The sequence below is a fragment of the Alosa pseudoharengus genome, unplaced genomic scaffold (assembly GCF_046254945.1).
Source record: "Alosa pseudoharengus isolate Yale_2024_CS ecotype anadromous, Long Island Sound unplaced genomic scaffold, YU_APseudo_1.1 YU_APseudo_1.1_scf_12, whole genome shotgun sequence".
NCBI classification, from domain to species: Eukaryota; Metazoa; Chordata; class Actinopteri; order Clupeiformes; family Clupeidae; genus Alosa; species Alosa pseudoharengus.
Genome location: NW_027468587.1, coordinates 34,091,482 through 34,103,392, shown reverse-complemented (window position 1 = coordinate 34,103,392; position 11,911 = coordinate 34,091,482). Strand labels below are relative to the sequence as shown.

The window sequence follows — 11,911 nt, the reverse complement described above, 5'->3', positions numbered from 1 at the left end:
TTCGTCCACTGATAAGCCTTTTTGTGAAACAGTGATTTTGAATCTCATTCCAAACAGATTAGAATACTACATTTTGTAAATGTGCGTTAAAACAGAAACTGTAATATGTCAAAAAATATTTTTTTGATTTATGATCTCTAAGGCCTACATTGTAAACTATTGTAGATACTCTAGAAATGGGTGTCATTCACAGTATTTCTTGTGCTTTGTTATAATTTGGAGATGTTTTCGGTCAGCATTTTAACTACATGAGTTAGTGGCTATTGCAGTTGTATGTAATAAAGGTGTGTACTGTCACAGTTTAAGACAGCATAGCTGTTCTGGAGTTCCCCAGTGTGACTTTATAGCAGCCCAGCTGGCACACTTAAGACTTGTTTCTTCAAACATGACAGTTTCTTTCACACATGTGGGGTGTGCTTCCCCTCCACCTGCCTGTTGGCCTAATTTACCAATTGGTCCTGTTGTGTTTTGGCAGTGGCCATAATGACATAATGCTGTAATGTCAGGCTATGCACCATTGTGGTTTAAAAGGTATCTTCACAGCATATCCACAAAGTTTCTCATTGTTGGTATAATTATTAAAACAGGTCGAAGCTTGCATTACTTCCAAACTCCTGGGTTAATCTCTGACTTACTAAGGACACTGTTTTTTGTGTGCAAAAGTCCTTGAAATGAAGACTGAAAAATTGTAATGAAATTATAAACAAGCCATCTTCCTTTCAGCCAGTTCCATCAGTCACTTTTGACTAAACTTTGGGCCAAATGAAACTACACATTCTGCATTCCAAGCACACGGCCATTTTTGGTCAGAAATCATTGTTCTCCTTTTCATACACACTCACACAAGCACATCAAAAGATATTTATGCCATACCAACACATGCAAATACCTCGTCACATACTTTCTGCTGCACAAATATCCTGTTAAGCACAAACATATACACAGTAAGCAAGATAGATGACAAAATTAACAATCACGTTGTGGCTGATGAAAAATTAAAGGCAGTTGGCCAAAGCCCTTCACTTCTGATGCCAGTGGTTACATGTAATTCCCAGTTGCTGACAGCTCCAGTGAACCTGCCACATCGCCATCCACCGCCTCACATATTCCACTAGCAAACCACTGGCCTAGGTCAGTCTCACTCTGCGGTCACCTTTTACCAACCAGCCTCCCTGTCATTAGGGTTTAGGGGCTGGGGTTGCACTCAGCACTGAAACTCCTCCAAGGTGACACGAGATAAACACCCCCCACCACCAGCAGCATCGAAAAACTCTGAAGCTCTGGACAGATCCGATGGCCATCGCATCCTGAGCCCCACAGTTGGACGGCAGCCAGGACAATAGTCTGCGGGCCCGAACACTATGGATAGGGTGTGATTAGAGAGATGGAGAGTGAGTGAGTGTGTGTGCAAGTGTGTGTGTGTGAATGTGTGTGTGCGAGCGATACGGCAGGATCAGAGCTGCCTGTCAGAGCCGGCCCCTCAGATCAAGCTGACGGGATGAGCAGACATTTGCATAGCTCATTGATGGCAGCAGCCTTTGATCCCCTCTGCTGAGCCTAATCATCGTCCGCTCTTCCCCTCCTGTGGCAGAGCTTTCAGGCACTCGCTTTAGAGCGAACCCCCCCCCCCCCCCCCACCAGCTCTTTATCTGTACCGCTTGCTCCATCTCGCCCCCTCTCTCTCATCTCTATCTCCACTCACAGATGCATTGCAGCTTTTGTGAGAAGTGGGAACAACACTGGGCTGGGGATAGGGAACTGTAGTGATATGGATAGGGAACTGTAGTGTGGATAGAGAACTGTAGTGTGACATGGATAGGGAACTGTAGTGTCGCATGGATAGAGAACTGTAGTGTGACATGGCATGCACTTTGTAGACTTCATCATCTTCACAGAAGTGAGAGAGGGGGGGTTTTGTCCAGGATGGGAATCCGCTTCCACTGAGACGAACAGGATGTTGACACAACGCGGCAGAGACGCTGAAAGGAGACCAATGAAGACAAACACATTGTTAAAGACCACACCATTAGGCGTTCATGGCCTGTCCATTTCCTGACTGCTGGTTTTGCGAGCCATTTTGAAGTCATAACTAGCCCAGCACTTTGAAAACCCATGGAGGACATTGCATCCAAATGGCTGTTGTAAAACAACAAGCCTGTGCATTCATTGTAATGGGTGCTGGCAAAGTTAGCACCCACAAAGCACAAGATGGTTCCTGTTAACACAAGAGGCTTTACATTGAGTGCTTTCCCCCAAACGCGGACTTTCCACTCATTTCAGTAAAGTTGAGCACTTGATTGTCTCAAACAAAGAGACGTGTATCTTTTTTAATTCCCCTAAACAACCTCAAACGCCCTGCGCTGTTTCCATTTACGCATCCACACGTCTCTTAACTTCTCACTTAGCGGAATTAGCATTGGCACTTGTGTCAATATTCCATTGCTGAAGGCGATGTACCTGAACAACCGTTGAGAGGATAAACATCATTGTGTTTGTTTATCTTGGGGTTCTCTGCCAGTGTCTAACCACTCAGGCCAGTGATAAAACTGTGTAACAATACGTCTTTTCACACACACACCCCCCCCCCCCGCCTGTCCTCTCTGATGAGTGCATTTAAACAGCTGCCCACATTGGACAGAGAACTGAAGAGAAAGACGGAGGGAGAAAAGAGCCCCCAGACATTATAATTACGGCTTTTATTTATCAAGACTGCTTTCGCTGTTCATTCTTCTTTCACCCACCACTCTCTCTCTCTTTCCCTTTCTCACTGACGAGTTTTTAATCGCCTCTCAGTCTAGCGCTGCTGAGAGAAGCCGGAGCAGTGTTGGCGTGCAGGTGCTTACCTGCTCTAAACCATCAGACTGACAGAGGAGAAGGTGCTGACAAATAGGGTCATAAACCGCAATTGGAGCGCAGTATATTTATATCATTGCAATCAGTTTAATTACAAGCCTCCACAGCCCAATGGGAAAGATGGGCCGCCAGAAGGGAAAGGACCTGGGTTCACTAGGTGTTAAAGCAATGATGCACAGCAGCTTATAATTATGTATAAAATAAAACCTTTATGATTTTCAAAATAATGGCTGTAAAATTTAAGCAATATCATTACATGCAGTCTGTCATTAGAGAAGGTGCTTTTTTTTGCTCTTCTTTAGCAATGGTATGCGAGGCAAACCCAGTGTCACTGGAATGCTGGTTTGTAAATCAAATGAATCTTCCTGCTGGAAACAGGATCAAATAGTGGGTGTTGAGTAGCAGATTTGCATGAGATCTTACAGCTCTGAAATGATCATCTGCGCATAACACATAGGGAGGGAAAGAAAAAAAAAAAACAGGTATGTGACTTAACACATCCCTTTTTATACTTGACAGCATAACAGCCGCCAGGATTAGGCTTTGAAGTTGAGTTGCAGTCTGTTGGCCAATATCAGACAAAGCCCTTATTGTGTGAAGCGACAGGCCGCAGATTGGTTTACACAGAAAGCACTCGCAGAATGCAAAACATGCAAATAAAGGATGGAAATACTGGTCTGCTCACAACACCTGTGAGTACTCGCCTATAACTGACAAAATGGGCTCATTTATTCTCCGGAATCAATGTTCTGTTGTATGTAGTAAACAGACAAAGCAATTTTGATGTCAAAACCTATTTCATATGGGTCACATATTTGTTTGATAATTGACATAAGTTTCTTTCCTATTACATTAACCTAATATCACCATAGCAAATTGTTCCTGCATCCCAGCTCACCATTTTTTTAAATAATAATAAAAAAAAAAATCAAAATTTTACAAATTTGCATATTTCTGTATCTTTGTGCCATCTAGTGGCCTTTTGCGATACATCTTGAAGACCAAAACCAAACACTCTCTCTTTTTAAGTCATCACTGGATATATTGATATATTATATACAAATATTGTCCTGTTTATGTAAACCATTGACTGTCATTAAAAATAACGAAAAAAAAATCATTAAAAACATTTTAATGGAAATGTTATCCAATGTTATGTAAACAAAACAAAACAAAACAAAAACACTTTGGAACAACAAAATATTGAATCCCGAGTTAGCATGCAATAATATTGTTTGGCTGAAGCTGGTGAACTTTACATCCTGTACACAAACATATGACTTTTTTTTTTTTTTAAATCACCTGAGTGAAATTTGTTTGTTTTCAACACAGATATTTGGAAATTGGCAAAAATACTTGAACATTTGTGAAAGGAAGATTGTATGATTATACAAACACGCAAGAGAGCAGGAAGAGAGAAATAAGAGAAGAGAGGAGGCAAAAAAAGGGAGAATAAAAGTGCTAGATGCTAGAAGATGTATACTGTACAATACCCCAGCATGTTATTAAGGTTTTAACACATCAAGACTCAGGTTAAGCTCCAAAGTGCATATCTAGTGCTCCTGGAGTCTTGACTCTCATGTTGGCTGTCAGTCCCTTTGCAAGGAATCAAGACACACATTGCACTGATGTTCAGCTCAATAAAATACATTCATGCAAACTGCATAGAACTGGCATTACACATATTTGAGTCAAGCCTAAATGCCTGGAGAGGCAGTAGTTATTAGTTGGTTCTGAGTCACATGCTTAACCGGTCTACTGGTGCTAGTATGAGTGTGTGAGAGTGTGTGAGAGTGTGTGTGTGTGTGTGTGTGTGTGTGTCATACACAGTTGACCAGATGTGCTCGCTCCTCTAACTGTTTGTCTACAGCCTTGTCCAGAGCCTTCAGGAATCCTTCCAGGGAAGTACTGGGGGTCTATGTAGGAAGAACAGGCAGTTAGTTAAGCCAAATGACTGACACAGCAGACTGGCACATAGAACTAGGGCTGTCACTTTTGTGAAAAAATCCTGTTCGATTTTTGAGACATAAGTGTTCATTGAATCGATTGTAAAATCGATTTTTTATGTCTAAAGACGTTTCCATTTTCAACGCCAAATATAGGCCAATCCACAAACAACTAACAGGCATTAGGACGAACGTAAAGAGGGCGCTTGTAGACGCAAGCCAGCAATATTTGTAATGATTTATTGGCGTGATGTTTCGTGCACAATGACAAACAGAAGTGCAACATTCTCGAAAACCAGTAAGCCGAGTGGACTGCCATTACATCAGTGACATGACTGCAGGCTTCAACGTAGCTGTGTCTGTGTTTACTATTAGAAATGTCAAACAAATTTTGCCTACGTAGAACTCGATTGCACAGTTTGCATAGCCTACCACTTTGTTCTTCTCCATAGTTTGATATACCAAAAATCCGAAGTACTTCCACATCTCCTCAAGTTATTAGGGCCTAATCACTCGTCTCTCTACATGTCGCACAGGTTGATCGCATTTTTTGGCAAAACACGAGCAGCACAGCAGCTGATTGAAACAGCTGTTCCCGGTCCGTAAAATTGGTGGGAATTTTCTTTTTAGCTTTCGCAATGCTTACTGCACTTCTGAATTATTTTATATTCTTATATTCTTGTTTGTGAATTTTGTTACATCTATCTTTTTTATTTGTTTATTTCGTTTTAAAATTAATAGTGTAAATATTTGGTTAAAATCGATTCCCTATTTTAGTTTTCGAAACTTGTGTTGTTTGGTCCAATCGATTGTGCAATTGATTTTCGAACGTAAAGTGACAGCCCTACATAGAACCTAAGGCAACTCTAAACTGTCCAACTACAGAAGTAACATCAGAGTAGTCAGGTACCTTCACAAACAGGGCATGAGCCAAAAAGGGAAGTTTCCTCAATGCTCTGCCACTGAGCCCTTTGCTCTTTCTGAAAACAAAAGCAAAAACTTGGTCAACATGGTTCCCACATTTTATGAGTCATGACCAGTTTTCCTCCACAAGCCCTTCCTAACACAATAATCCAACAACACCACAATAATACAATAATCCAACAAATATGGCAGTATTAACAATATTGATGTGTATGCACATTCAAAAAATGATCAATGTTAATGAATAAATAAACTGGAACTACACAATTACAGAGTATGAATGTTCAAACAAATTTAAAGCTGCAACATTACTATCAATACTAACAGCACAACATACAGAAAATATCATCAATCTTTTCCTATTCATGATTCCACAAGCAGACCAGCCACACGCACTCAGGCAACATAATGTCCAGCATCTTGACATAAAACATAAGACTGGTAGTTTGAGCAGAACAGAGAGCATCAGAGGACAACTGAGTGCAGCTGAGTACAATAGTGAGATGTGACAGAGGACAACTGAGTGCAGCTGAGTGCAATAGTGAGATGTGACAGAGGACAACTGAGTGCAGCTGAGTGCAATAGTGAGATGTGACAGAGGACAACTGAGTGCAGCTGAGTACAATAGTGAGATGTGACAGAGGACATCTGAGTGCAGCGGAGTACAATAGTGAGATGTGACAGAGGACATCTGAGTGCAGCGGAGTACAATAGTGAGATGGGAGACGGTGCCTGTAGCAGAGGGAGACTCACATGGCTATGGTCCTGAGGGCCAGACTCAGCTGGGACACGTTGCTCTCCTTGAAGTCCATGGTCTGCAGCTCAAACATGGTGAGCAGCTGCTGCCGCGGGTAAATGATTTGACACTGCAGACAGAGAGAGGGGACAGGTTGAACAACAGTCAGTGAAAATAAGGTCAGCTAGTGTTGTCTCTTTTGGCTGTTTTATCAGCGGCCCCTGCATTGTATAATCACTTCTGCAACACCTTAGAACAACATCAAATCAAGTCAGGACAGAATCATAAACCATTATAGAGCCAGCTGACCTAAAGATGTTAGAGGATAATCTACTACAAAGATATATTGCACCCTAATCGCTCAGCATAAATCACCTCTTGAGGCATGCTGCCAGAGATGCTATCAGGCTTTCAAGTAATATAGCATTGCACAACTCACACAATAAACAAACAAAAACAAAAAAAAGCATTTCTCTCAAAAAAGATCAATATTAGAAAACAAAACACATTTGAGAGACTGTGCGTAAACAATATAAAAATCAATCATTACAAATTCTAATGGGGCTTGTCATGAGCCAGACAGCGAGTTTTTTTTTTTTTTTTTTAAAGTATATTTTTGGGGGCTTTTTTATGCCTTTAATGCAACAGGATAGTGGAGGGTGACAGGAAGTGAGTGGGAGAGAGAGTCGGGGTGGGATCCGGAAAGGACCACGGGGCGGGAATCGAACCCGGGTCGCCAGCGTACGGTGCAGGTGCCCCAGCCAGTTATGCCACGGAGTTTGTGGGGTGAGGTGATCGGTATGGACCAGACCACCGCTCACACTGTCCTAACAGCATGCGGTGCGAGCGAGCGTTAGCTACAAACTCAGTTTGATTACATTGATTTCAAGTGGAAGGTCCTAACTGGAGTCCTGAACAGTGCTGTGCAGTACGATGTGTTTTGAGCAGAACTTTTATTGGACGTCCGGTTTCTATTTTCTCTGTCATCGGTGTAGTTCTGCTATTTTGAACGAGAAAATATGATACAATAGAACAGCATGTTTAACGGATTCCGTGTGGACAGAGATTGCTCAATGCTACACCACAATTGGACGTTTGCATGCAGTTAGGATAAGCTGTAAGTCTCTGGCGTGCGTTTGTGAGGTGAGGTGATCGGTATGACCCAGACCAGCCCTCAGTCTCTGGGGTACGGAATTACTGCACCTTCATGAGCTCCTCCAGACAGGACAGGTAGATGTTAAAGATGCCCTCCACTGAGGGAGGCCCGATGTACTGTTTGATATCAGCGCGGTCCACAAAGGCCAAGTCTATCTTCTCTGTAACATTGGAGGTTGTGAGGATCACCACATTAGGATGCCTGGGTAGATGAGAAAAGAGAGTCGAATGATGTCAGACATACTACAGGAAAAAACTAATCAAGTGTAAACTAATGGCCTCGTTACATCAAACAACTTTGACAAGTTTTGGGAAAGATTCTTGAAAGACTGCAGTCTTTTGAGTAAAGCTTGAATGGGGGTCATTAAATAAGAGACTACAGTCTTTCAAGAGTCTTTCCCAAATCTTATCAAAGTTATTTGGTGTAACGAGGACATTAATGACAAATTTAAATAATTTTCCATGTATAAGTTCGAACCAATCACTTGTATCTTCCAACACTTGTTTGTTTAAAGGATCTATATGCAAGCCACTTATTGTAAAATCATAAAATTACAATAATATGCAATCAGAGATTAAAGAAACATGTTATTTTCAAATACTGTCTTCAATGACAACAATGGTAGAGCCAGGATATTCCCAACTCAAACTTTCATTTGCAGCCTGCAAATACTGTTTATGTTTTGAGTTTTTGTTTTGGCCTGCTGCGCCACACTCCAATTTACCAATCACACAGCTAGTAGCATTTTGACCTTTGGATTGCCAGAGTAGCCTACTTAATGCTCTCACATAAGTACACAACTGCACATAATGACATCTGTTAATTTCAACGCAGAAAACACAGTGTGGAATAGACCTGACTGGATAAGACATGACCTACTGACCGCTTAATCTGGTCCAGTTGCGTGAGGACAGAGTTGACCACGCGGATGGCATCCGAGGGCTCCGTGCCGGCCTGGGACGCATTACGGGCTGCCGTCAAACTCTCCACCTGCACGTGGCTCAACATGGCATTTCATCAGTTTCATTTCTATTTCATTTCATGTCTACTGGCTACATTGTTTACTGGAATGAGGCCCTGAGGGGTATTTCACAAAACCTAGATAAGGGATTAAGCTGGGATTTTTAGGTTATCCTGGATGAATTTAGCCTTGACTTGGTTTCACAAAAGAGATGGCACATAAGTTACCATGGGGATTTATTCTCTGCACCTAGCCTGGTCCCGACCAGGCTAACAGCCAAGCTAAGTTAATTCTAATGGTAATTATGTCGTCTTATTGGTTCAGCTAGCTGTCATTCACATCAGACCTCCATGCTAATTTTTACCACGCCTACTCCTGCTGTTTTACAGGAATAGCCATGATTCCCCATTCCAAAAAGGACAACTTTGCTTCATTGTTAGTCTGTATCAAAAAGCGGTTGTTCACTTTGTGAATTTTCGCGTCTTTTTTATTCCAACCGTGGGCACTTTGGAGCAGAAACGCGCACACATCCTGATTTACTTACACCTGGCTTGACATAGTCGCTCCTACTCATCCTGGATTGGCATTAGTGAAACGAGTTGAGCTAGGATGACCAGACAACGCTATGTCAAACCTCGTTTTATCACTTATCTTGGATGTCTTAATTCTGCCTTTGTGAAATACCCCTCTGGGCCACGTCTGAAATGAAATGTTTGCTTTGTTATCATTCTTTTGGTGCTGCCCTAAGCAGGTGCTGTTGAATAACTTACTGTAGTGTAGTACAAACAGACCTGGAGCCAATATGTAGCTTTGCATATTAAGCACAAAAACAAACTTCACAGCCAACTGATGTAAAGCTGACAATATTGGCTGCAGAATAACAGATGAGTCTCACCTCATCGATTAAAACAAAAACAAGAGCTTCTTTGTCATCAATCAACTGTTGGATTTTCTGGAACATCTTGGTGACGAGTTTCCCGCTCTGCAATCAAACATGCATGCTTCAACCAGTGATCTGACAATGCCAACCCAAAATGAAGGTGTGACAGGAAAAAAGGGTATGAAAACCACTGTAGACAGAAGTACCTCTGAAAACCACTTGGAGAAAAGACTGTGGCTGTTTATCTCCACAAATTGCCCATAAGTGTACCTGTGAGAAACAGATTTATAGAGATTACTAATGACCAGCGTGGGAGTAGATGGCTCGGTTTAGCGAGCTCTTTATGACTTTCTCATACCTGTTTGACAGTCTGATGGAGAGCTTCTGGGCAAGCGCTTTGCACAGTGACGTCTTCCCTGTGCCTGGGGGTCCTAACGGCATGCGATTACACGAGTCCATGAAACACAATGGGTGCACAGATCAGGTGAATAAACACAGTCTGTCCCAGGACAAGTAAAATAATAACTAGGTCGAACATGGCACAAAACAAATCTGGCTCATACCATGAAGTAAAACCACTCTGTTCCATGCAATCAGGTTACTATCAACATTTTTGTCGGAGAAGAAAATCGTTGTAGAGACATAGTCTAGAAGCTGGTGACAATAAAGAAAGAGAAAAACAGAAAAGAAAACTGAATGGTGAATGAATAGGTGAAGCTATATGGGTGCTCTTAAATATCATATTAAAAGGGAAAGTACCTGAGTTTTAACTCCACTATCGTAGATCAGGCTCTCCCAGATGCCATGGAATTCAGCTGTAAGTAAAAGTAATATCAAACAACTTATGACTGTTTTGTCATGCTATTTACATTAACTATTATATGTACACACATTGGGGAATAAAAACAATCAATGTATAAACAAAATATATGTGTAGAAAAAAAAAAACACTGCCAACTGCGTGGACATAACACAATTGTTATACAATTATATAACAACTCATGAGCATATGACTGTGAAACAGTAATACAGTTATTTTGAAATACTGAACAGCTCATCTGTAATAAATGTTATCAATTAAAGCCGATCTGTGTCAAACTAGAAAGTAAAGGATCTCTGGAGGTCCACCTGCTGGTAGAAGCCAAGAGTTGGCTGCTGACAGCTCCTCGTCCTCCTCTAAAGTGAGCATGCTGGGGCCATCATCACTCAGGGAGAAAATGTGCATTGACAGATTGCAACTCTTCAAATCTATTGGCTGAAAAAGACAAGATGAGGCAAACACGTTACATTTAATAAGAGTCAAGGCATAAATCAGCCTGGCTCTGCAAAACCATCTGCAAAAATCCCTCTACTGAGATGGGGATACAGTTTGGCTTTAGTGAAGTTATACATATCAGTACATAAATAACACATGTTAAATACTGTATTTAATTGTAATTAATTCCTATTTTTGAAACGTTCTTCAAAATCTAAATAAGCCATCTAGTCCTTCACCTTAAAATATGCATACAATTGGGTAGTGTTTCATGTTCTCATGTTCACCTGTCTCTCTGCATCCACAATGGCTACTGACTCTACATTCCTCTTCAGAAAGTCTTCATCAAATTCAGTCCATCTGAAGTTCCCAAATACCATGCGGTGTCGATTCAGCAGTCCATGCGTGTGCATTTTAATGTCAGCCTTCTTTGCAGTACTGTTAAAACATAATCAAGCATGGGCATGTGAATGTCAAAGAGTATTAACGCATTAATAATAATGACTGATCATGTTTGATTTTATATTTACAAACACTTCTAGGACTGGCAGTATTCAATTATTCACCAAGACATATTAATGCATGCGTAGCAACTTAAAACCAGCTTCCACAAAATACTTTATTTTGGAAACCGACTGAAGCAGTACCTTCTCAATTTTACATGGACCTCCACATGGATGGTAGTATTGCTAATGCCATTGCCGTTTTGTTGAGGCTCGCCAACAACCTCCATTCTGTCACCATCCATACTGAAACCAAAATAAATACATGGGTGTTACACATTTTCCCCATTTTGCTACAGTGTGATTCATCAAGAAAGTTCATCAAGAAAGATCAAGAAAGTACACATACTATACAGATATAAGACGCATATGTCGAGATAACCGGTTATGTTACATGAATAACATAAGCTATTTCAAGCACTGACCAAAACTCTGGATAGTTACGTTAGCATGTCCGGTCACTTAGCAATTTGGCTAGGAGTCTTAATTTGCTCTGACAAAACTACAAAACTTTATCACGAGTTCTTTGTACGTTGTGACATTTCCAACTGTTCCGTGTAAAGTGTCAAGTCTACTAACAACCATTTAAATGACACACATACGCGACACAAAGGAAACAAGCTGACTGCCTCACCTGACATCCAACTAAAAAACTTGAATTTAGCGCGCGGCGATGAGTTTTTATTAACCCGGAAGT

General features: G+C 41.2%; 1 protein-coding gene across 1 annotated transcript; it reads right to left on the bottom strand.

Moving 5' to 3' along the window:
* Window positions 1–3,968: 3,968 nt before the first annotated feature.
* Window positions 3,969–11,904, bottom strand: trip13 (thyroid hormone receptor interactor 13). Its single transcript, XM_076280977.1, has 14 exons — window positions 11,849–11,904; window positions 11,359–11,460; window positions 10,999–11,149; window positions 10,585–10,711; window positions 10,216–10,271; window positions 10,020–10,110; window positions 9,815–9,887; window positions 9,663–9,726; window positions 9,472–9,558; window positions 8,499–8,605; window positions 7,663–7,816; window positions 6,477–6,589; window positions 5,710–5,779; window positions 3,969–4,769 (listed from the first exon to the last, which is right to left on the bottom strand). Exons 2-14 carry the CDS (start codon window positions 11,457–11,459, stop codon window positions 4,674–4,676), a joined length of 1,290 nt encoding a protein of 429 aa, XP_076137092.1. The 5' UTR covers window position 11,460; window positions 11,849–11,904; the 3' UTR covers window positions 3,969–4,673.
* Between the last annotated feature and the right edge of the window lie 7 nt (window positions 11,905–11,911).